Source organism: Gasterosteus aculeatus, chromosome 12 (genome assembly GCF_964276395.1).
Source record: "Gasterosteus aculeatus chromosome 12, fGasAcu3.hap1.1, whole genome shotgun sequence".
Classification (NCBI taxonomy): domain Eukaryota; kingdom Metazoa; phylum Chordata; class Actinopteri; order Perciformes; family Gasterosteidae; genus Gasterosteus; species Gasterosteus aculeatus.
This window is the reverse complement of record NC_135700.1, coordinates 10,819,363-10,844,486: the sequence shown is the minus strand read 5'-3', so window position 1 is coordinate 10,844,486 and position 25,124 is coordinate 10,819,363. Positions and strand designations below refer to the sequence as shown.

The 25,124-nt window shown below is 41.3% G+C and overlaps 3 protein-coding genes across 7 annotated transcripts in view; 1 reads left to right on the top strand and 2 right to left on the bottom strand.

Moving 5' to 3' along the window:
- Window positions 1-196: 196 nt before the first annotated feature.
- LOC120808553 (cleavage and polyadenylation specificity factor subunit 7) lies at window positions 197-5,185 on the bottom strand. The gene is made up of 9 exons (XM_040161557.2): window positions 4,395-5,185; window positions 3,992-4,195; window positions 3,699-3,802; window positions 3,441-3,586; window positions 2,997-3,339; window positions 2,626-2,729; window positions 1,720-1,864; window positions 1,389-1,621; window positions 197-501 (listed from the first exon to the last, which is right to left on the bottom strand). Exons 1-8 carry the CDS (start codon window positions 4,476-4,478, stop codon window positions 1,393-1,395), a joined length of 1,359 nt encoding a protein of 452 aa, XP_040017491.2. The 5' UTR covers window positions 4,479-5,185; the 3' UTR covers window positions 197-501; window positions 1,389-1,392.
- Window positions 5,177-8,300, top strand: sdhaf2 (succinate dehydrogenase complex assembly factor 2). Its single transcript, XM_040161574.2, has 4 exons — window positions 5,177-5,335; window positions 5,801-6,024; window positions 6,462-6,571; window positions 7,720-8,300. The coding sequence occupies exons 1-4, from the start codon at window positions 5,309-5,311 to the stop codon at window positions 7,848-7,850; spliced, it is 492 nt and encodes a 163-aa protein (XP_040017508.1). The 5' UTR covers window positions 5,177-5,308; the 3' UTR covers window positions 7,851-8,300.
- A 3,162-nt stretch (window positions 8,301-11,462) lies between these two features.
- The window catches only part of syt7b (synaptotagmin VIIb), a 70,400-nt gene continuing 56,738 nt past the window's right edge, over window positions 11,463-25,124 (bottom strand). For all 5 annotated transcript variants that reach the window (XM_040202006.2, XM_078085179.1, XM_078085176.1 and 2 more), the window contains 6 exons: window positions 21,480-21,603; window positions 17,371-17,638; window positions 17,084-17,253; window positions 16,650-16,764; window positions 16,257-16,456; window positions 11,463-14,687 (listed from right to left, as the gene is read on the bottom strand). In XM_040202006.2, coding sequence (XP_040057940.1) covers window positions 14,583-14,687; window positions 16,257-16,456; window positions 16,650-16,764; window positions 17,084-17,253; window positions 17,371-17,638; window positions 21,480-21,603 — 982 coding nt within the window. In that variant the 3' untranslated portion in view covers window positions 11,463-14,582. The remainder of the gene's footprint in view (window positions 14,688-16,256; window positions 16,457-16,649; window positions 16,765-17,083; window positions 17,254-17,370; window positions 17,639-21,479; window positions 21,604-25,124) is intronic.

The following is a 25,124-nucleotide window of genomic DNA, read 5'->3' as shown; positions in this document are numbered from 1 at the left end:
TGGTATGAAAAAGACCTAGAAAACGGTTGGCAAAAATTGTTTAGTGGTCAAGTTGACTCAGACAATTACTACTGTGTGCAGACAGTAAAAATAATTTAAACTTGAAGCGGTCATACCGGTCAATAAAGAATACATTTTTGATCCACAGTTAGCAGATAAAACAAGTTAAATGTTAGATCAAGTCAAACAGATTGTATTTTCCGGGAATGTGTTTTAATCTACAGATTTATACAAAAAATGATAACAGTACACTGTATTTCGGAAGTTGTTACGGTGTTCCTGCACATGCAAGCATTGGAATCTGATGTTCCAGCAGCAAATCTACAACCACATTTTTCTTAAAACAGGTAAAAGTCCCAGTATGTACAGACAACGGTTGGAAAAAAAAGTATACTTTTGGACATACATCTTCAGTCTCACCTTAGATTCCAAGATTTTTGTGCAACAGCAGAAACAAAACAATCGTGTCTTCAATCGGCTTCACACAAACACTCCATCAGTCTGGGGTGGGGGAAAAAAAAGTATGGACCGTAAGTTCTAGCCAAGTTAATAATACGTCATCACTAGTTTAGTCTTAATGCTTCATTCGCACTGTAAAAAAACTACTGATCTATTGAAAAGGTAAATAAAAAGCAGTAGGAAGCAAAGTTTGGAGTTCTTTAATGTTTGAGGCTGTATTGTATACAGCCTCAAACATATGAACCCATATGAATGAATATGGAGAAATGCATCACATGCCTAAAACAGCAGTTGGATTGAAGTGTTTCTGTGGCCAAACGAGAAAATACTCACATCCATAAAGATGAACACAGAAACATATGCATATATATCTTGACAAAATTGTATTTTATTCACTCAACATTAAATAAAAATCTTCATAAAATTAAAAAAATGTTTTCTTTTTGCATTGTTTAGTTTGTAAAATGTATATATTTGTAAAAAAACTTAAATTAGAATTAGTCTCATTGAGATCAATATCCGTTTTGCAAGAGACCCGAGAGTATCAGAGTTGGTTAGTTCAGTCCAGGGATCTGGTTTGATGAACAGTTTTTTGAAAAGAGACATGCTATGAGAGGAAGACCCGATGGGTGTATGTGAGACCCAAAGTCCACGTAAGAAGAACAAGATCGAGCCGGTGGCCTCTGCAGAAAAACTAAATCTGTAGATATTTGAGTTACTCCAAAATGTATTACTATATGCATCAGAAAGAAAGCAAGCTAAAGGATACAAACACTGTACGGCTCTGTGATAATAAACCCCCGTTATATTTGGGCAGTCGTCTCCGCTGAGGGCTTCATGTACTTCAATAATCCGACTAAACACGCAAAAAATATTCTACGGTCTGTTGGCCAAAAAAGTACAGGTGAATAAATGGAAGAAAGGCTTACCAAGTCAGCGGTATCGGTCTCTGTACTCTCTGTGCCTTTCCCGTTCTCGGGAGCGCTCCTTATCCCTCTCCCCGCTACGGGAGCGTTGTCTATGTCTTCGAGACATTCCTGCAGCGTCCCAAGCAGAAGAATCTTCTCTGTCCCGCTCCCTGTCGCGTTCTCTCTCACGCTCACGCTCTCTGTCGCGACCCCTGTCCCGCTCCCTTTCGTCTTCCCCAGAACGACTGCTACTCCTGCAGAGAAAGGTGCATTTGTGACCAACTGATCCTCCGCTTTGGTTGCAATGTGCACAACGAGATGTCCGATTGTCCTGAAACATGATGACACAAACCTGTAGCCATAGTTTCCCTGGATAGAGACTAGACAGTCCTTGAGTGAGGTAACCAGGGCTTGGCAGCGTTCATCTCCAAACACTCTGGACTGCTTAATGATGGCAATGGCAGTTAATAGAGTTTCCATCGCAACCCGCAGGTCTCCTGAATAAGCAATTGGAGGAATAAGATATTAGAGACGGTCAAGTGGTTCAGCACTTCAAAATGCTTTGGGTAAGTTTACAGAAGAAAAAACATTTTAAGTATGACATTTACCCTCCACATACAGTAATACATAGATAAACAAACATCCCGATCCAGATCAATGTGACAAAACGAATGAGAACCCTGATGAAACCCCATCAGTTGATGCAGGTTTCAATACTCTCAGGGACCGGGATTGGAAAATAAGATTGAAGTAAAATGATAACTCTTGAAACCCAGTGAATATCAGAAATCACTTTAAGAGCTCAAAAGTGGGATCTGCAGGAGGAAGTAAAATAAATGTTGACCAAAGGTGCTAATAAGTAGTCTAATAGTCAGCTTGTTATTCTGAGGAATGAAGTCCGACATTTTCTGCAATAAGAGACATCTGTTTTGTTTTGGAGCTATTTGCACTGGTTGGAGGTGGCAGATTTTGGTTGTTAAAAAGTGAAGCTGTAGAGTTGCTTTCTTGTGTTGCCATTCAAAGCTGATCACACCACAATCCCCTACAGTACTAATACGTGTAATAATGATGATACTCTGTTTAAAAATAGGTAGTCAATATAATATTATTCAGAACACCATTGACTTTTTTTCCTATTGTAAGAGAGGTTAAGAACAGACTCGGTGTACTTTTTCCAAACGATCATCATTCATCGGACCAGATATTTTCCAGATAGCCAAAGAAGTTCACGTCCCAGAATCTGACTAGCTGTACTTACCTGCTGTTGCTCCAGACACGGCCTTGCTGATGGCACTGCTAGCAACGGCTTTATTTCGGTTCATCAGCTCCTCAAAATCTCGATCTGTATTTTGAGGTGGCGGTCTGAAGAAAATCACAGATTGTTATTAACCGTCAACACATTGTCATAATCTCTCTGACAAAAGGTGCTGAATCTAAATTTGTTGCATTATCCTGAATATGTTCCACAAAGCTTTATTATCTACATACGCTCTGTCATTTTTTGTTTCCTGGTCTTTTTTCTCCATTAAGATTCATTTCCACAACGTCTTATCTCATTGTGAAACAAACCATATCAGAAGTATATGGTTTGCAATAGCTTTGAATATATAAAAGAGTGTATGTGCTCACTTTTGTTGGCTGTAGCCTTGGTTGCTGCGCCCGTCTTGTGGCGGGGGGAAGAATGCCGGATTTACATGCAGACTGGGAGCTGGTTGGCTGGGAATATGCATTGGATGAGGATGGAACAAAGGAGGTGGCATGGGTGGAGGGATATTTGGTGGCATGTGTGGGAAAGGAGGAGGTGGATGACTATGGAAAGGGTTGGGTAATGAGGGAAACCTGTTTGCAAGTGGATGTGATGGAAAAAGTAGAGGTAACGGGAGAGGACTGGGCTCCTGTGATAATAATGAGGGAATTTTATCGGAAAAATCTGCCTCCTTAGGCTCTTTGGCATTAAGACGCAGCGGTATACCTACAGAGAAAACAATGTTTTTGTGAAAAATAACCGCATCGCTGATATTTTTTGCAATAGAACGTACATTCAATAGTGTTTAAGTTTTTTTTATAACTTACGTTTATTTGCAATGTCCTCAAACACACCAAGGTTCTGCCTAGTTGCGAAGCGACAGTCTACCCTATCCCCATTCAGCTCACAGTCGGGTATTTTCTCCAACAGTATTTTCAAGGACTCTTCTGAGGTTACCACCACTTCTGCAAAGCTGTGAAACGAATATTCACATACTTTATTCCTCAAAAGTACATGCTTTCCCGCTTGCAGTTTGAAAACAATTTGGAATTTAGCACGTAAAAATTTCATCTGAAAGCACTCACCCTCTTGACTGGCCATTTATTTTGTTCTCAGCAAACTTAATCTCTTTGATGTCCTTCACACCCAATGTTTGAGCCATGCATGTGATGTCCTTATCAGATGTCCACTGGAGATAGTAGCAGGTTTAGGAAACAGAGGGTGAGAAAATGACAGGAGGGTAAAAAGTTACTTGCGATCTTGACTTATTTCCCTGTTGCATTTCGCAAGTGTTCTGCAAATCCATGTGGACGAATCAACATAAATAGTATTGGACAATACAATGAAAACATAATAACACATAAAGGGGGTTTCTCACCCAAGGGAAATTTCCAATATATATAGACAGTCTCCTCAGAGAGACTTTTCCTTGTTGGCTTTTCATTATTGTTGATTTAGCCTCCTCTTTAGGTGGCATCTTGATAGGAGGCGCCACATTTGTAGTGACTTTCTTGTCACTATCCACTGAGCCAGTTAGAACAGCGTCATAAAGTTCATTTGCTTCAGCAATTCTGTCCAAATCCTGTGGGAGGTAAAAAAAAAACCATCACAAAAAGAGGGTTAAACTTCGAGGTTTGACATATGTGATCAATTTACGTGGATGTCAAATGCCAAAAAAATATATATTTTAACACAATCCTCAGTTACATATAATGTTACATTCCCAGGCTGCGCACATTGATTGATTTGATACTATACAAAAATGAAAAAATCATTCTCACCTCGTCGTTTTGATTCAGGTCACCGTAAAGATCTAGGAGCTCCGTATTTGAGGTACTCGGTCCGGCTGCAGACCTAGCAGCCATCCCGTGGGCCGAAGGTGCTCCAATTGATGAAACGGCAGCTAGTTTGGGATCTGTTGTTATTTTTGATTTGTTTTCAGTTTAGTTTTCACAGCCACACTGAGAGAATTACTAGTGCATGCCAACAACGGGTGCGAGACATATATCCCGGATTTGGTGTTGACGTTGTGCCTTGATGCTAACGTTGCCTAACGCTCGGTTTGAGTCCGCACAAAATGCTAAATTAACGGTAACGTTAACGCTACCTGAAATAAATATGATGCTAAACCGGGAATACGACACGCGAACATTAGTCAAGGAAAACGTTTTAATGATCACTTTCAAAATGCATGCAGTGCCTTTCATGTATGAGTTAAAATACAAATAGTTTCAGGCTCCTGTAGACTCGCTCTCTCATAAGCTAAAGCTAATGATGCTAGTGCTATGCTGCTAACGCTAATCGGTAACTGAACGTTAAGTGCGCCCGAAATGGTTCCGCGGCTACAAACAACCAACACAATTTGGTTCCTACTTTGCTTCTCTTTCGTTGATCATTATATTAATAATCCCAAAACAAGTGCTGAATGTACACAAACTATGTTGCAGACCTTAAATGTAACACGCTGTGGTCAACTATGTTTTCATTTATCTAACCCGGGAGGTTTCCCTAACGCCGCGGCGTCATGTGCGGGACGTATCCGGTCCGCCCTCGATAGACGTCCGTGTGCTTCTGTAACGTGAAACCTGCTTGTGTAATGTTACTGTTTTGCGTCTGACATTCAGACATCTGCAGCGTTTCCACGGCGGAGAAAAAGTTCACAAAAAAGTGAAGCGTTAGAAGAATTACGGCGAAAATGCTCTCCTCTGTTGTTGCGAGAAGGGTGAGTTAACAAACGAACGATCCTTTTGTTATTTAACGTCAGATGCGTTGTTAGTTCACTCGAGGACATTTGAAGGATCTATCCTTCATTCAAGAATATGAAGCGAATCGTATTTCTACGATGCAGCAGCATTGTTGATGTTGTGACTAAATAACCTAATTGGAGTTGAGTTCAGCCTTTCGAGGCTGTAGCACTAGCGAAGTGTGTCTTTGTTGTGCAACCCCGGCGTAAACAGTTGTACAACAGCGAGGGATATTATGCCATTCCTTTCTTCGGTGTGCTACTGTAAGTCCAAGTTATTTATCCAATAAAAGCCTCTTGAGCTGCATTAAGGCAGCTACGTCAGCTCAACAGCATTACGGCATTCTTCAAAAAAAATGTTAAACTGATAATACAATGGAGTATTCTGTACTACATTTAAACCATACAACTACAGTGCACTGGTTTTTTGTTCTGGCCTGTCAGCTGGTGGCAGGTGTGTGCCAGGCAGCCTGGAGACCAGCAGTCACAGGGCTGCCACCATCTCGCGGTTACCGTGGAGACGCACAAGACGACACCAGGGGAGACATGATTGAGATCCCTCTGCCACCGTGGGATGAGCGGCCCGGCGAGCCCACTGACATCAAGAAGCGGCGTCTGCTGTACGAGAGTCGCAAGAGGGGCATGCTGGAGAACTGCATACTGCTCAGGTTGTTAAACGGAAACGGTTTAGCTCTTATTTGTCTGTCATCTAGCCGGGTAGAAGGGTGAGGGGGGTGAAAAGAAGAGGTAAAAAATACGGAACAGCAATACTAATTATGCCCACTGATCATAAAAACACACTTTTCCTTATAGAAACACATTCCACGGGTCATTTTGAGCCATGAGAGGGAAAGGAACGCATGTATTTATAACGATGAGGAACTCTACATTCAGGTTATTAGAGTTATGAGGAGGTGGGGAGGGCCGGAGATTACTGATGCCTGCGGACTCAAACCAGAACAAGGCAGTAACGCAACAATAAGGAACAGAAATTAAAATAAGTTTCCCAGCTAGCGGTCCATTCACCAGCTTCTCAGATAAATTACCTGCCATGACTTAAACATTTTTGGAAAAAAATTAAATATCTTCTCCATTTCTCTTTCAGCCTTTTTGCAAAGCGATACCTGAACACAATGAATGAGAATCAGCTGCAGCAGTACGACAGACTGATTAATGAACCAAGCAATGACTGGGACATCTACTACTGGGCCACAGGTGAGAGAATAGCTCACAGGTTCTCCTCAGAGGTTTCACAATGCCTCTCATTGAGTACAGTAGGTATGAGGCACACAAATCATGAGAGAGAGAGAGCTGGCACTAAACCAATTTCAGGAGGGGAATGGAACTTGGATATACTTTAGATTATCAGCGCTAGACACGTTCATATTTAAAGACCAAAACATTTCGGCTTTGAAACATTTATGTTTATACAAATTATAATGACCTTCTTCCGATGGGATCACATCAACAATTTCCCCAAATCAGGCCAGGGGCGTAAAGTCTGGGGGCCAATGACCAATTCCTCGGTTTCTACCGCCTTACTCTTCTCTGTTTACATCCATCTCGAAAAAAAGACTGCTGGTTATAAAAGTGATCGAAAAAGCCTTGTGTTTTTTAACTGGAAATCATTTGTGGCTGATGATGCCAAAATAGTTAAACCATTGCTGAATAGACTAATAGATCTCTTCTGTGTTTCCACGACTCCTTTTGGCGCTGCCTTCATCCTGTGATCTCATTCAGTGTCCCAGTAGAACTAGCCACTCTATTCATGGAATTTTGCCTAATTTGATTCAATTATATGTCTGTTTTGTTGTGCCGAACTGCCAAACAACAAAATCAGTGTGAGATTAGAGTCAACATGTCCAATTGGCAACACCTCTCTGAAAAACCAAACAAATACTGTTGCAGTTATGCTGGCTTCCCTGGAACCAATTCTGGATGAATCATTTTATAGTCTTTAATTATTAGCTTTAAAAGTTTCCATCTTCAATTCATAAACCAAACATTTTAAACAACCCCGTGGAAGGTGGGATAGAGCCCCTTCACGGGGCATTAAAATGACCAGATGATACCGTGGAACCAAGAGTCCAAAATATTCTGCAGAGACGCTGTTGATGCACGTGGGAAGGAATTGTTCTTTCTTCTTACTACAATATGAAACAAATAAAAACGCTCTAGAGGAGTTTTTTTTTTCCCGTCATGAGTAAAAGATCCTGTGTAAGCAGCAGAAGTCACCCTTTTGTGTTTTATTTTCTCAGCTGTTCCCAAAATTGCTCAAGGTTCTGTGGGAAGAGCTACCCACGGTGCGCTCATTGCTCCTCAGCCATCTGTCATCGTCAAACCTGTTCTCTTTGTGCTCACAGAAGCTCAGCCCACCCCGGACGTTTACCAAGGAGAGATCATGGATATGCTGAAGGAGTTCACAAAGAACCGCAACCACGAGCAGAGGTTGGATGCTCCCGGCTTGGAGTACCTGGAAAAGGAAAGCCATTGAGGCCCATCGCTCTCAGAGACTCATGACATATCGGTGTCATAACCCACCAGAAAAAATGTTCAGAGCCACCAGACTTTTTTTTTCGGTTTTAAAAATTAACTGGCATTGAAAATATTTAGTACCACTAAATATTCTCTTCATGAACGCCTCCAGCTTCTATTTTCCCTGCCAACTCCAGTCAGTCGTATAATGGGGAAGAAGACTCCCGGAAGATGAGGGAAGTTGGATGAAGCGGAAATGGATGTAACACAATATTAGCAAAAGAAGATTATTGTAGATTTGTGATTCGAGGCTGTACATTAAATCTGATGAACGTGTGAGATGCATATAGAGTAAATCAGCGCATGGACCCGCACATTAGTGTACCTCGTTGAATTGTTATGGTTGTGTTCAATGAGTTTACTGTGCCTATCAGACATTATTGATTATTTAATAAATGGTGATGCTTTACGGTCTTCTTATTCCATTATTCATTTCAAATACAAGAGGTTTCTTTGTATGAAATGTATCTGTTGCATAACGAAGGTTGCCTGCAGTATCAGTACATGGACGCATGGTGGAAGCAGACAACCTCAGTGACGTCAAACGGCTGCACCGTGGTATCTTTGTGGCAAACGGGTCAGCTGCAAAACACACGTCTCCCAGACCGTGTCATCCATGCAGGATGCAATGTGAATACATCGGTCCATCGCTGCCATGTGTGTAAGAATCCTTAGAGCCTCTATGCAGATACTTAATAATAATAATAATAGAAACTGAGGCGCCATCTGCCTAAAAAACATCAACAGAAAATCACCCTGCTGTGACCACGCTACTGCATTTAAGGATGAAAAGGATTTTAGCCTGTAGACTGAATTTTTATTAAAGCTTTTGAGAAGCAAAGCATCAGGGGAAATCTCCTGTCAAGGTGAGTTTCCAATTAAATCACATATACCTTTGCTTAAAGCCACGTAAACCACAACGTTATAGTTCTCCTCCACTGCTGCATCAGTGTGCGTCGGCTGTGTGTCATGTTGGTTCGGCGGAACCTTGTACAGAGAGCAGAAGGGAAATGCCCTCTGGCCAGGAGATGTGCACAAAATCGCAAAACTGATGACAAATCCTGCTTGTGTACGCCCAGAGAATAATAATGTGCACACAATCCACCGACGAGGTGTCACACAAACAAGGCAACCAACATCCGTGAGACAGATCTCGTTATGCATTCTCTTTCCCCTCAATTTTAAAGGACAAATATGTTGAGTAAGCTTCACAGCCTTCAATGTTTATGCTCTGTTCATTGTCCTAAAATAGACGCAGGTGATGTCAGAGGGGTTCCCCTCTGTGTGCTCTTTGCTCCTCTGCCATCTGTGTCACCAATTCAGTGGCGGCTGGTCCATGGAGGGCCTTGGGGTGTGGCCAAAAAAAAAAGATTATTTTTTATTATATTAGAAATACATTTTACATTTTGTTTTTGAAACATGGAATATACCCGATCGTTTTAAATTACGACACTACTGATAATGATTACGATGCTGGACAGTAGGTGGTGACGTACGAGAGGGTTCAGGTCACCAAATTTGGTTTATCCTGTTGAAATTAGCCAATAGAATCTTCTGTTATTTTTTTAAATGTCTCGTTGTCTGGAATGGAATTCTCATCAATTTAGCACGTCAATTAGACGCAGTACCGTTTTCAGCCACAACGAGGGGCCCTTTCAAGAGAGATAGACAGGTGAACAGAAAGATACATAGATAGACTGTAATGATTTCCCTGACAGGGGGACACAAATAAGATTGTTAAACTTGTATTTACAACTACTCCTTGTGTTGGAATACATATTGAATATTGAACTACAGATTAGTATTGCAATTGTTGATACCCTCAAGGGTTTGCATTAAATCATTCCGGCCTAACCTAGAATGGACCACTGCAGCTACGTTTTAGTTTAAACTTTGCTTTACTATAAGTATGTGATGCAATGATATAATACAATGCAAGATGGAAAAAAATGCAAAGATTAGGATGAAGTCAAAAAGGTGAACACAAACTTGTAAGCTATCGTTTGTTCTCCATTTACTATTAATCTCATGACCTTCATAGATGTATCCTGAGACCCTTTGGAAGAGGCCCTGCTCCCAGTTTTTGGAACCGGTGCCTTTTTGTATTTTAAGTATCTCAACCAGCCACAACGGTGAAGCTGCTTACACATTGATGTGTCCATTTCATATATCCTTTATACAATATGCCATTTTTCAAAATGTAACATTTTATAATTGAAGTACGCTTTGCTGCAAATACTTATTTACTTTTATGTAAGTAGGTATTTAAATGCATGACTTTTGTTGCATTGGTCTTGTTTTACTGAAATGTAAATTATTTGGGCACCACTAATCTCAGTGCATAAAATAAACCGGTTTGACTCTAAATTGGTCACCCATGTCAACGTCCTGAAATACAACACTACTATTCATTTGACATTAAATCCCTGCTTTCAAGAAAAAAATGGATGCCACTTGTGGATCCCACATGCAGGGCAGCACAAATAATGTCTTTATTGCACTGAGTGCATGTTCATTTGTTGCCCACGCACACCCACTGCGCCTATCTGTAGCCGCGCGCTCCTGTCATCCTTCAGTGCTGCTTCCTGTGTCGTGACAGCTCTCTGTTTTATCCTCAGCCCTGCAGTCTCCCTCTGCTCCCCTGGAATTTCACTCATGTTCTCTTGTTTTCTCCTTGCCACCTCCAGCCTCTCCGCCCTTCATCCGGTCTTCCTATGTCTCCCGGAGAGTCGTGAGCGGAGGGGCACTGACGGGAAAACAGCTCTCACTGGTTAAGAATTACTACATCTGCCAGGTTCAGCTTTGGGAATATAGGAAAATAAACATACCCACACTTTTTGTTCTGTTAGATTTGATCTTGGCTTGAAGATGCGGTGAAACGGAGTCGTGTCGCAGGCACAGCAGGGAATCTCCTCAACTCCAGACACAAGCACAAATTCCAAAGACACACATGTTAACTACCCTTCAGATCTTGGCCCAAACTTGAAGAGGATGAAATAGAGAACATGTGTGTATCCTGCTCTTATCACTTAGACTATGTATTTGCAATTAAACTTTAACGAAAGGAGTTGATGCTATCAACAGCTGAAATCAGACTAAAGTGAGGCAGTGAGTTAACAGTACATCTCTGTGAAACTAGTTGCTTTGATGAAAACTGCACTTAAAATCTTCCAGATTATTGAGATCAAATCGAGCTGCATCAATCAGTGGAAAGTAATTACATTTACTCAAGTACAGTTTTACTTAATTCTGCTACAATTCAGTTCTATTATACGTTTTACCGCACTACATGTACTTGACTGCTGTATATATTTGTTACTTCTCAAATAAGGGATTTACATTAAAATAACGCAAAATATAATGTATTGCTTGAAATAAATTACAGGTTTACCTTATACATCTGTGCTTTTCTTGAGGAAGATTTTGACTACAGGCCTTTACTTGTATTTTATTTATGTAAAGAATCTTATTACTTCTTCCACCAACGCCTTTGACTTGAACCAACTACACCGAACAAACCTTTTTGTTGCAATATGAAAATAAGAAAAACAAGCTTCTGAAAAACCCCAGACAATACCAGAAGTATCTTTGTTTTATGTACACATCTATATTTTTATATACACTGTACACATTTCAAAAAATAAATGGTTGATATTCAACATTGTGCACACCACAGATGTTTAACTACCAAAAGAAAAGGGAGTGAAAGAGGCGGCTGAGTGATACCAAGGACAGACAGATATCAACAACCCCAGTAAATACTGATGATTTTTTTTTTCTTCGTTATTTTCATACAGGACACTTCACAATCATTTGTACAGTTTATACCAATTAAAATGTTGCTGGTTAACCTCTCTTTGTCTGAATCAGTCCCCCCAGAGAATGCCCGTAAACCGCATTTGGCCAGTGAAGAGTGTAGACATCCAAAATGTTGCTCGATTTTACAAAACTAAAATATACCAAACCCTGACTGTTATTCAATAGTATTGAAGTTGCATTTATTTAAGTGACTTTCACTACGCCTTTGGAATGTAATGCTTTGTCAGTAGCACGGATAATAATGCCTTGTTACTCACACGTGGCCATCAGGACAGACAGATGACTCCTGTTCCTGGTTATTTCTGGGACACTCTGATGCTCCTCTCTGACCTGAGACGTAGCTAAAAGTGATGCAAAGAGGTGATGATTATCTCCCGTCTCACCTTTTTTTCCCCCTCCCTGACACTCGGTGAGGGGGAGCGCATATGGTGAGGAGCAAGGTGTGGCAGGGTTTATAAGGCACACACAGAACACTTTGTGCCAGAAAGCATGTGTGCACGACGGGGGGTTCGGGAGGGAGGGTGGGGGGTGTTCGAGGGGGACGTCAGCTGGTGCCACCTTTCGTTTCTTGGATCAGAAGGACAGACGGGACAAAATGTTGGTAGCTGCTTCTGTCTAAACTATTAATGATTAATTATGGTCAAGAAAACAGGTTTTTATCTCTTCTAAAGTTGATATTCTTCCCCTTTTCAGCTCATGAATTGCAGTTTTGTCTCCCTCCCAAACCAAAGTCCCTTTAAGAGAGGTTTGTTCCAGCATCGTCATCAAGTGCAGTGATTTGTAAAGAAGTGATAACATTTATCTATACAACTGGTTTGTGTCATACAGAATAAAAACGGTAAACAATGTTGTTCTGTATTAACCTGGCAAAATGTAACTCAGTGCAGATATATATACACACAGAGGGACTGACCGTAAATAAAATGACACAAACTAAAGTTCAAATATTAACACTCACACAAATACACACATCCAGGAGACAAAAACCAACAGTGCATTTTAAAAACATTTTTTTTTCCCTCTCTCGTTTGTTTCCTCAATGTCTCTATGGGAATTGGGGAGGTCACATTCACAGGAAGACTGACTTGTCATCGGTAAAAGCAAAACAAATAAAAATAAGGTCCGATATCGTTGTAGTGCTTTGTAGAAGATTAGCGGCAATTTAATGTTTAATGTACGGATAGTTCGTTTTTTTATTTATACATAGCACGGCCTCTTACCCCAAAGAAGCAATTTATTGCCTGCATACAGAAATGATCAGTTCACCCAAATCATACAGCATTAAGTGTATCAAGTGATGTGGTTAAAAAACATGGCACCTAAAGTTACAATGACGTTTTTCCTGATGTTTAAATTATTGATGGATAGATGTTGTTGTCAGTTGTTTTCAAAGCATAAACCATTTATACTGCGGTTTTTGGATAATCTGATAAACCAGTGCATTGTTTGTAGGGAAAAAAGCGTTCACAGCTGTTGCAAAAGCTATTTCAAATGCTATGATGAAACCTCATTCATCTTCTTTGTCTTTGAGGTGGCAGCCGTGATTTTAGGGCATCAAACCCCAAATATACATCTCAACCTATTCGCCTGGCTTAAAACTACTAAGGATATGTTAGGAAATGCTGTACGTGTGTCTGTGTTTTGGGTGGACTGACCCTTTAACCTCGGTGACCTCCCCAGGCCGTTGCTACCTCACCTTCAGAAATTCTAACAATACCTTATTATCATTGCTATCAAGGGCTATTTTAAAAAACATCTTAGTTGAATCTTAGTTCAGCTGTTCACGGCCAAAACACTTTCATTCACACACACGCACATGCACACGCACACACACACACACGCACACGCACACGCACACGCACACACACACACACACACACACACACACACACACACACACACACACACGCATTAACCCACACTTCAACACATATGGAAGCTGGCTTTTTGCTTATTTTCAGTGTCTGGAAGAACAAGTTGATACTCTAAGTTCTTTTGTGAAACAAAAAACACAACATTAATTACTTTACTCTTTTTTTCTCTGTCCATCAGGATTTCTTTTTTAAAGAAAAAGTTCTTTTTTGGGGGGGGGGTGATGAGGGTGAGGGGGGAGGGGCGCACCTGCCCTATCGGACCTGCAATAAATGTTCATATGCTTATTTGTTTTTTGTTGAAGAACTCAAATTGGGGTTACAGCACATCACCCACAGGACGCACGTACAGCGAAGGGTTCCCGCCACGGGAGAAGGAGAAAAATAAAAAAAGATAAGAACATGAGCAGAGTAACAAGAGTCTTGTTCCCGTTCATTAGGGTCGTCGCTCTTCCGTTGCCTGTGTAGGTTTTCCTGGTTTTTCAGGCATTCGACGGGTACGGAGGAGTCGTGACAGTGAGAAGACTTGAACAAAGGGGCGAGGAGCAGAGTGGAAGACTCCTCACTGCGACGCCAGATGAAGCTGGCAAATGAGTCACGCGGCTCCGGCTGCGTGTTTAAATGAAACCCGCCTCGCCGCCACGTATGATGGCTGGAATATTACTTTGATCCATTCTTGGTTGGTAGTTTGTATTCATGGGTGGCAGGAGGTGCTGCTCGGATGTTAAACACTGGGAGCGGTCGACACGAGAAGTCAGGAGGACGAGCCGAGGGAAGTCATCAAATACTCTTTTAAGTTCTAAAAAAGAGGTGAGACGCGGATGAGGGGGGGCGATTCTAACTTAACAAGGGGGAAATAAGGGCTAAGGGGGGATATCAAAGAAGCCTGAGAACAAAGAGATGAAACTCATTGCCTGCAGCCCAAAACTGCAGGGTAGGTCGACATGTGCTAAAGGTGGAGGGGGGGGGGCACTCTGCAGGCAGGTTGGTTGCTGGGTCCCTCAGGCCTTAAGAGCATGCCACTGGGACACAGGGTTACGAGGACGACCCATCATGTCTTTCCAGTGTTTTACCTCTGCAGGGCCACTCTTCCATGAAAGATAGATCTGTGAGAATGAGAGAGAGTCAATGTTACCCAAGTACGCAGATTGCTGTTATTTGTAGAGAGCTTCCGCCTCCAAAAGACAGGGAAGTATTGACTAAAAAGGCAGCGCTGAGACCTTATTTGAATTTAACTCAAATCCCGGGCACAAAAAGAGACAGGACGCGATGTCACTTGGTAAAGTACTCTCTGAAAGGATAACACTGCTATTAATGAGGCTCATAAGCTGAAGTAAGTAATTCTCATGTAGAAAGAAACCTTGGCACTTTACATGTTGCAGGGAATACTGTTAAAATTGTCAGTGTCCTCCAACCAGTTGCACATTATTTACGAGTGTGGTTATAATGGGCAACATATTATTACTGCTGTGTGTAGGCAGATAATATATGTGGTTAGAATAGCAATTACTGGAGATGTGTATGAATGACACAGAGCACAGAGGCTCATCCATGCATTACACATCTCATAGATGATTATTATTACAGTGTCTGAAAAAACAAGGATTTGAGTTGAGTTCTGGGTTCTTTCCATTATTTTGAACAGAAATTACTTTCAGAGCTCTAATCTCCAGTTAAGTTGAAAACGGATATGAATGAGTGTGTATATTCCAAATCATTTTCTCTGAAATGTCCTGAAATGAATGTATTTCGGAAATTGGTACATTGTCAATTAATAATTACAATTAATTTTTGAGCAAGCATAGCGTATAATCCCTCAATGTCATTGAACAGCAGCAACAATACAGTTGAGCACACATGAAGGATTTAGTTTCCTATGATGAAGAGTAATGAATCAATATTTAAAACCGAAGCAATGGTTTCATGCAGAATTCTTCTGGAAATCAAGTAATTATGTAACTAGCCACAACCATCTACACAAAATGCCTTATCCATTCATCAAAAATACAACAACACACATAAACTGACTTCACTGAAACCTAAACATTCATTCGTGATCTTGCTGTCTAAGAGAAGTCCTTATTACATTTAAACTGATTTCTCTCTTCAGGGCGACTGGTCGTTTTTTCCTTAGAGATAGACTCATGTTTATACTTTGACATATGTCTCTCTCTCTCTCTCTCTCTCTCTCTCTCTCTCTATATATATATATATATATATATATATATATATATATATATATATATATATATAGACATATACCATGTCTATACATATACCAAAGTATACAACTATTAATACAACATTCCTTATATTTAAATCAAAAGGGTCATTACACATACAGTTTGGGGAATTTGGAAAATCACTTCAACGTCTAGCAAAAATGCAAAACTTATATTTTAGAGGCTGGACTGTAAGAGCATGGACCTGCATTTGCACCATGCATATTAGTCATTGGTCTGAGATTAAAAAAACAACAACAAGTGGTCAACACTCAGTAGGAAGCATTTTCACGTCTTCTCTCTCATTTATTCACCATGACCCAAGACGGGTGTACGTGTTCCAGCAGGGGCCAGTAGAGACTGCGCCGGCGATCAGCTGCTGGCGGTCAGTCACAGAGTCAGGAGAACACAGAAGAAGAGAACAGATAAGGAGAAGGAGAAAGAAGGAGATACCTTTCCAATGACATCATTGCGACTGAGTCTGTCCTTGTCCATCACGGTGATAATGATGGTGGTCTCCCTCAGCACGTGTGCAGGCACGTCAAAGGGGAAGGACTCGTTGAAAACAGGGTCCAGGCAGCGCTTCATCACCACCGTCTTCTTCTTCTCCACACGCTTGTCCTTGTGCATCAACCACACTTTTACGTAAGGGTCTAAGGAGAGAGAATGTGCAGGTTTTTTTTCAATATTTCATTATGCTTTCAACATAGTTGAATGCCATGTTGGTTTATGTACCGTCATGAATTCGATATCAAATATGACAATTTTTCTCATTTTAATTTTGAAGCCGCAATGATGTAGAAGGGCAAAAATAAAAGGACACAGGAGATGAAGGAGCATCTATACCAGAAGTGCCTCCAATGTCCATGGCTTTGAGGTTGCGGGCTTTGATGATGCTGACAGTGATGGTGTTGGCTGTGGGGTTGTAGCACAGAGACACAAGCAGATCCCCCCGACTCCCCTGGAGAAATTACACACCAACAGCAACATAGTTTACTTTTTTCATCTCCATTTCCCATTGTTGTCCCTTCTGTTGCCGACGGTGTATTTCTGTTTCCTCCACTAGCTGCCCGTGTTGTCTCCGTCTACCATTCAGCATCTCCATATTCTCTTCCTTCTCCCAACAGCATGCAGCCACATTTCCCCCGAGAGTATCACGGCAGCCACGAATGACATCACTCGTTATATTCTGTCTCATCCTCCCTCTCCCCTCCTCCCTCTTCTCCCTGTTCCTCTTCCTCCTTCCTTCCCTCCCCCAGTCCCTCTGCCGTCTTACTCACGCTGCCATCGCTACACGGTTTGAGCTCCTTCCAGAAGGTCTGCATGTTGGCCAGGTCCAGTTTGTTGAGGGGGACAGACACCTCTCCTATGGGGTCGTTCCTGCTGAAACGGTCGTAGTCAAGAACCTGCAGGTACAGAGTCCTCTGGACCACCTTCTCGTAGGGGAACCCTGAGAAACAACACAGACGTAATAAGTCACAGTGTGCAGCCAGAGAGCGCCTGCGTGTACTGTGGATTGTTAATTGCATGTATTATGAATGTATTGGGAAAGCTTCCTCTGTCAAACCTTCAAACAGGAAGGTCTCATTCCAGTGGGGGTTCAGATTTTTCCTCTTGACTTTGGTCTCCAGCTTGTGCTTCTTGTCCGGCAGCAGGTAGAGTTTGACAAACGGATCAGATGTGCCGGAAAAGTCTTTAGCGGGCAAATCCTGTCCCTTGAGAATTTTGACAGTGAGGGTAGAGTCCTGAAAACTGTACCCAACGCTGAACTGAACACGACCCAGCTTCTCACACACCGGACCCTCATGGTCGTCTTCCTCCGAACCTGGAGATAACTAAATAAGACAGAGAAGAAAGAGGCAATTAATGTGATGTTTACTTTTTTATTAAACTGCAGGTGTTTGATACATTTTAGCTACATGGAGCACTCTATTACTGGTGCACTACTCTATACATACGATATAATATATTAGCAGATCAGTGCTGCTCATTTATAGATAAACATAACATAATAACTGTAGAGCGCCTACATGTTCAGAGGAGCAAAGAATCCTTTCTTACAGTTAGAGATTCATTACAAGGTAGGACCAAATAATTCCTCCTGACAGTAGTTTGCTCTTATGATGTTAAGTATTGTTTAATAATTATGATAAATCATTCATGATACAGCTAATTGATGTGAACAACACATTAAAAAACACCTCTGATTATAACACCGTGCAATCAACAGCATCTCCAGTGAAGCAACAATACATCTGTCTGCAAGATGGTGCAAATATTATGATTATTCTTAAGTGTCTGAAACATTCATTTAGTGCTCGCTATAGCGTAAACCACTAAGTTTTGATGATGCATGTAATAATGAGGTGCAGGTATGGTAATGAGGGAATCATTTGGCAATTTGACTCAAGGAAGGTCTCCACATTTACTGTTTAATTGCAACTGAACAAACGGAATTTCTCCAAGAGTGGCCGTGGCTCCACAACAACACAATCATCGCCTCTAAAATTCTCAACAGACACTGTTATAGCTTAAGAGGGAGCATTTGTTGAAGGTTTGATCCATTAATTTGTGTTAGTTTTAAGCAAAGGTAACAAATTAACCAACAGCGGAGGTTGTAAGTGTAAACATAATGGAACACCATGTTGTTGCAGCTCTCTCACTGCAGGCTGGGTCAAACTCAGCCAGATTCAGAGTATGCTCGCAAACAGACTAAACACTCCGGGGGCAATAATTCTGCACATCTACATTAAAAAACCGGCTCCCAAATGGCTAACTAGCATAAGGTTTTTGTCACATGGCTGCCTTCTACTCTGCAATAAAGGCAGAAATTGTCCATGGCTCTGTGGAGATGAGAGGCAGATTATCTGTTGGTAGACAGACTCTCTGACTGATGGTGGCTTGGCCTGCAGGGAGGGGGAGGAATCCAGTTTAAAAACGTGCTATCTGATGATGGAAGAGCTGGAGGCTTTACTCAAGGAGCAGTTCCAGAAATGTAATATCCAATTTTGTATTCTCCCACATATCTCTAATGGTGCTGCTCAGCCCCTTATTCTCCACGCTGAATATGATCACTTTTCATTGAGCACTCCTCCACCCAACAGCTGGCCTAAATGGCTTTCCCCCATTTTCTATATTGGGCTCTTTTTTCCACAGAGAGTCCTCCCTTCTTCCCAATGCTTCAACTCTCCTTTCTAATTTAATTGTCTGAAAACCCAAATAAGGGAGGCACGGTGGCGTGGTGGTTAGCACTGTTGCCTCACAGCAAGAAGGTCCTGGGTTCGATTCCACCCAGTGGCCTTTCTGTGTGGAGTCTGCATGTTCTCCCCGTGTCTGCGTGGGTTTTCTCCGGCTTCCTCCCACAGTCCAAAGACATGCTCTGGGTATTAGGTTATTAGGTTAATTGGGAACTTTAAATTGCCCGTAGATGTGTGAATGTGAGTGTGAATGATTGTATGTCTCTGTGTAGCCCTGCGATTGGCTGGCGACCAATCCAGGATGTACCCTGTCTATCGAAGTTGGCTGGGATGGACTCCAGCCCGCCCACGACCCTGTGTGCAGGATAAGCGGTTTGACAATGGATGGATGGATGGATGGATGGAAAACCCAAATATCTCACGGTCACTATGCTTACAAACAGCGTCTGTCTTGTAAAATCCATTGTTCTCCAAAAACTCCAAAAACGACCAAGATCCATTTCCTTGCCTCCATAACAAGGAACATGGGCAGTGTAGTTTCTTTTGAGTGAATCCCACATAAACTGTCCTACTGCTGAAAATACACAATTTGTATCGATCAGCAGCCAAAAATAGTTCCCAAGAAAAGCATCTGCTATTGTCTGAGGCCGTTTGATAAAAGGTCCAGTGTCATACTGTTTTATGAACTTCCTTTATAAAAGATGAAAACATAAATTCCTGACAGGCATTTGAAGATTTTTGTTTTCTGTAAGAATAGATGTGCCTGGAGCTGAGTGCCACAGCTACTGTAAAGAATTTAGGGGCAGATCGACCCATTGGCGGTTTTGTTCTTTTCGTGAGCTTTGTTAATCCCGAATGAAAAACTCCAGACTCAACTTTTGTACAAATAAAGCACATCAAAAGCCTCTGCAAACGTGTGGATGCATGTTGACACAGACGCAGGGACACGGTCACACCACCCTGCCGCCGGCCCCGAGAGCGCATCAAAAAACGAGAGTGAGAGTGCATCTTGATAAGAACCATGTGGCACTGACAGGATCCCCACCCATCCTCCCCCGACCCCCATCACCTGAGACGCTGGTGGGGGTTGGATGTAAATACACTCTGACGTTCAGTGGCATCTCTCTGCATCCGGCTGCCTTCAATTACAGCTCGTGGAATACAAACTGTATATGCTGCCACTGCTTTTTTTTTATCGCAGCGAAAGTAGCTCAAAAGTGAAGGACGGGGTGTTTTCAGCATAAAAGGCGAGTTGTGGGATGTATAGACGCCACTGGTGTGTCCCAGAATGAGTATTATCATGAAGCCAGGGAAAAGTCCTTAAACACACCACGCGGCCGGCGTAATTACACGCTACTAAGCCCATTTCTGTCACATTCTCACAGCACCCACAGCACCGCGTGTTCTTTAACGGCTAATTACCGAACCCCGCTGAAAAAGGCAGACGTTCCCTCTCAGTGTTTCGCCGGAGGGAGATGAGCACTATATGTTTCGGTGAGACGAGGCAATAAGTAGCAGCGATGCTCTACAGGTGGGTGAGGTGAGTGGGAGGGAGACAGTACTTTTCTACGTGATGAAAGACTTCTCTGGAGGAAACACTTCTCGTAGGAATTTGCTCAATTGAACTGAAGTGTGTAGGCTCGCTTTCTTCTCCAGAACTGACAAAGTGTCTTATTTGCAGTAGGTGGCAGAAAAATAAATGTAAACGCTGCATGCAGAAAAACTTTGAAGGCCAACTATCATGTTTGTAGCATTGGCCCTCATTGCAAACTTGAGTTGCCCATGATGGTCCGAGTTTTATCATCCCAATGGACAATCGGCAATAATTATATGTTTACAAATCCCTTAAAGAGTAAAAGTACATTATCCCTGACACAATTGAAACTACTAAAAATAGACTGGACATGTAACACTTAAATTCAACTTATCACAAATTGATTCAGAGATTGCTCAAAGAACATGAACATAAATGGGGGCTTCTGCAGGTCTAAAACAAAGCTGATGGACATTAGAAAATGTACAGGAGGGAGTATGTCTGGCCAAATGTCACATACGTTAATATAACCTGCATTTGTTACTTTAAGGGTATAATTTATAAGGGTGATTAATTAGTATTAAGTCCTACAGTACCAGTCAAAGGTTTGGACACATTTTCTCAAATGAGGAAGTGTGTTTCCAAACCTTTGACTGGTACCGCACGTTGAGTGTTGTACATGACTTTGTCAACCCCCCCCGACTCATCGTCCATTCCTTGTCTACGTACCTTTCATCTTAGATCAAAAAAGATGATCATGAAGCCCCACTCAAGTCCCTCTGCTGCCTCATTTATTATGATTTAAAAGGATCTGCTGACAGCAGTCCCTCTCATCTTAGCTGAGTATAGATGATCTCGGCAATACACAAAGCACATCGAGAATAAGTTGCTGTCGATTCATTAAAAAGCCTCCCATAGGACTTCTGCATTGACATTGTGTGTTACCATGTGCATGTCGCTGGTGACGGAGTTGGCCAAGTCAGAAACAGAGGAGTTGCCATCGTGGCGCCGTCCGCCCTCGTCGGGGGTTTGGCCCCTGGGACTGCTACCTGGTTTGTTACCCGCAGTCCTGTTCAAATGGAAACAGACACATTTGCATAAACACTTTTCCTCCGTGAACAAAAAAGGTTCCAACCCCAATCGCAGGCCCGGGTTAAACGGCCCAATCACTAGTGCCCGTCCACTCTAACGCTCTAAGGGACGAGTAAAAGCAACAAGGTTCCAAAATATATAAAATCTGCGGAGCAAAACGTAGAATCAGAAATACAGTATGAAAATGGAACAAGAAGGCTGTAATTGTTCTCACTGCTGTGGTTTGCAAAAATGTTCAAGAAACAAAGTCTTGATAAATCAGTATAATGAAGATTAAACATACATCAATGTATTTTCTCCATCACCACCTGACACTTCCTATACAGGCTGTCAACAAAAACAAAATCCTTGATGAATAAATGCAGGACAAAAAGGAAATTTGAAAATTGGTGAAGGATGAACATGACTCTTGGATCATATTATGTAACAAAGTTGGTTTAGAGAGAAAAAGACACAGATTTGATAGCAGTCTAGGCGCATGGAGGAATAAGGCTAACAAGCACTTAGTGCTGTGAAAGAGACGACCCAAAAAGAACAAACGGAAAGAGTCAGAGAGACAGAGATAGTGAGCGAGGAACAAAGGGGGGTGACAGACAAATTGTTGTGAGACACACGATAACTCGCACATGAGCTGAGAGACAAATCGAAGGAAGGAAAAGAAACAGAACTTTTGGGGTAAAGAGTCAGAAGAGCTAAAGCAGAGGAAAGGAAGCAATATGACAAGTTACATGAGCAGGAAAAATGGAAGAAGCAGTTTTATATCATCTATCAGCTGATTAAGAAAACTGAGACATTATTTCTCTAACAGGCCAAACTTATCTATGCAGAGGGAACTGAAAATGACCAATTTTATCTTTTATCAACGCTAGCACATCAGGGAACAATGTGTTACTTTAAAATGATTACTTGACACCTGGTCTCTCTGTTCCATCCTCCTTATCTACCCAGGAGCTCTGCAATCAAAGACCGTACTGTTTTAACTATTTTGTCCATTTCTCATGAAAATTGTGTAATGTTCATGCACAAACTTTTTGAGAATTTGTCTTGTTTCAGGCAGCAGGCATGAACCACAACTGAGAAATAAAATAGGTTTGTTGTTATGATCTTATGTGAAATGTTTGTCATTTTGTGCATGTGGTGCTACGATTCAATTTTACTGCACAAATGCTTTTGTTAAATTTTCCTACATTATTGCAAAGAGGACCTTAAACCCATTGCTTGATAATGAGACAATGAGACAAATATCTTACAATGCTTTTGGGAATGTAGGCTGTGATGAACTGGTTAAAAGGCTGGAACAAAGCGTATTTTTGACCATTATGTAATACATAACCGGAACAAAGGAAAATGAGATTTATTTTCTAAATGTGCCGAGAGGTTCTCAGCATGTTGTACTTTTCTGAAAGGAAATGTATGATTTGAATGAATATCTAATAATACAATCAGATTGCCGTCCTTCCCCCAACCCAGCTTGAATTTTCAATATATTAAAATGAAAATGAAAACCAATGTACAGATGTCTAAACCCTGCTACCAATCTAGGAGTGTTTTTTAACCAAACTTTGATTTTCCTTTCTCCATTTCTTTTCCGTTTCATATGGCACAGATACAGTATAACTGATAAAAAAAAATGTCCAAGAGAATATCTGTGACATTAGTAGACAATGAAAGGTGCTGATGGTTTTATTACAGTAATAGGAAGTCAAAGTAGTAGTAGTAATAGTAGTAGTACCGTCACTTCATCTTGATGAACAGGTTTTTCCACTAAAAACAGCTCAGTTAAATACACAGCTTCTGCCTCAACTGCACGTTAGATTTGTCCATCCATCCATCCATCCATGGAACGAAGATAAAACCCTAATATAAAGCAGCCACATAAAACCACATTATGTATTGTGATAATAAGTCCTATTTGTCTTGTGTAACAGTGATGACATTTATATGTGTTTTCTGTTGAGAGGGGTAATGAGTTCATAAGAGGAAGCAGGTGCAGTGATTTGGAGAAATGGCCGCAATATGTTCGATGATTTATTTAACATTTTATCTTACTTTCTTACTGACTTTCTCTCTGCATTGTGGATCTTATTGCAGGTGTATAAACGCAATTATTTCCATTGTTTGCATGATCTGTATTAAACAAAGACAAGGGTTTCAGGCCACAATATGCTGTTATGTTATTGGTTCTCGTTTTCCCACATAGGAGCTACTTCCTTTATTCTTAGACACACACATTTTTAATAGAGATAATCGGTGTTATAATAACACACTTGTTGCTTCAAAACCCAGCTCCCCTGAAGGATTTGTGTTGGGCAAATAGTGTTGTCTGTCATCCTAGTCACCAAAGATGAACATCAAATGCAAATAAAGACCTGCTGCTCCACAGTGTCCTCAAATCAAGACTGTTGACCCAGCAACCTCCTACGGGACATTGAGCAATTAGGTGAGGTACTGAGGTGAGTCCATCCATGGGTGTAAATATACATATTTACTCACTGTCAAACATAGACACAGAATGCATGGGAATGTTGTTACATAATGGCTCAACCAGATATAATAACATTTAAAATTTAGTTTGATCTCTTTGCAGAAATATTTGGTTGTGACACTAAGGAATTGTCACAAAAAACATGTGAATAAATAGACTGCGGTGAATTTTAAAACAACAACAAAACTGATCATTCCTCATACTGCACTGGAGAACATATATATATATATATATATATATATATATATATATATATATATATATATATATATATGTATGTATAAAAATATATATATGTATATATATATGTATAAAAATAAAATATGCAGCTGTGAGTTGCTGCTGGTGACTATCTTGTCAGTTACATAATTCATTCTTTAGAGGTTGTTGTAACCATGACTACTGTAATGTGTTCTCCCACTTTAGGTTGTATTCACTACCATCATGGATTTTGCAGAGGGTCGCAGTAACCATGGTAACAAGAGCCTTTAAAAGGGGGCAGTAAAAATCCAAGGAATCCCACAGAGAGGGGCATATTATAAAAATAGCTAAATGCCACGGGGCAAAGGGACCACACGTTTAAAAAGCCTTTGAAACACACTCCTGGAACACACTCTCCCCTCATAGCTACACGTCTCCAAACCCCTGTGATCCTGAAAAAAAACACCACAACACACTCCACTGGGTATCCTGTCAAACATGGCTGATTTACAAAAGCCACACAAAGTGCCCAAGAAGCTCCAGCCATGAATACTCGTAACAATTTATTCAAAGTGTATTTTGGAAATAAAGTGTAAAGCCAAAATTAGGAGAATTATGACTGTTTTTTGTGACGGAAATGGGCTTTGATACGTGCCTCTAGTGTCCCTGGGTTAACTTCACTTCCTGCCCCGGTGTTTTCTCCAGTGAGTGATTGTCTGCCGTGTGCCGATTGTTTCCTCCTGTGTCCAATCACCTGCCCCTTCCCAGTGTATTTAAACAATGTGTGTCCCTTGTCGGCTCATCCCTGCATC

Bases quoted from the DNA above. Each gene is read 5' to 3' on its own strand.
- LOC120808553 (XM_040161557.2), bottom strand. From the start codon at position 4,478: ATGGCTGCTAGGTCTGCAGCCGGACCGAGTACCTCAAATACGGAGCTC. The intron at 1,865-2,625 runs GTAAGTACAGCT...TTGCTTATTCAG, and splicing joins CGTGTCTGGAGCAACAGCAG to GAGACCTGCGGGTTGCGATG. The intron at 1,622-1,719 runs GTTTGTGTCATC...CTTTCTCTGCAG, and splicing joins CAGGGAAACTATGGCTACAG to GAGTAGCAGTCGTTCTGGGG.
- sdhaf2 (XM_040161574.2), top strand. From the start codon at position 5,309: ATGCTCTCCTCTGTTGTTGCGAGAAGG. The intron at 5,336-5,800 runs GTGAGTTAACAA...CTGGCCTGTCAG, and splicing joins CCTCTGTTGTTGCGAGAAGG to CTGGTGGCAGGTGTGTGCCA. The intron at 6,572-7,719 runs GTGAGAGAATAG...TTGTGCTCACAG, and splicing joins CATCTACTACTGGGCCACAG to AAGCTCAGCCCACCCCGGAC.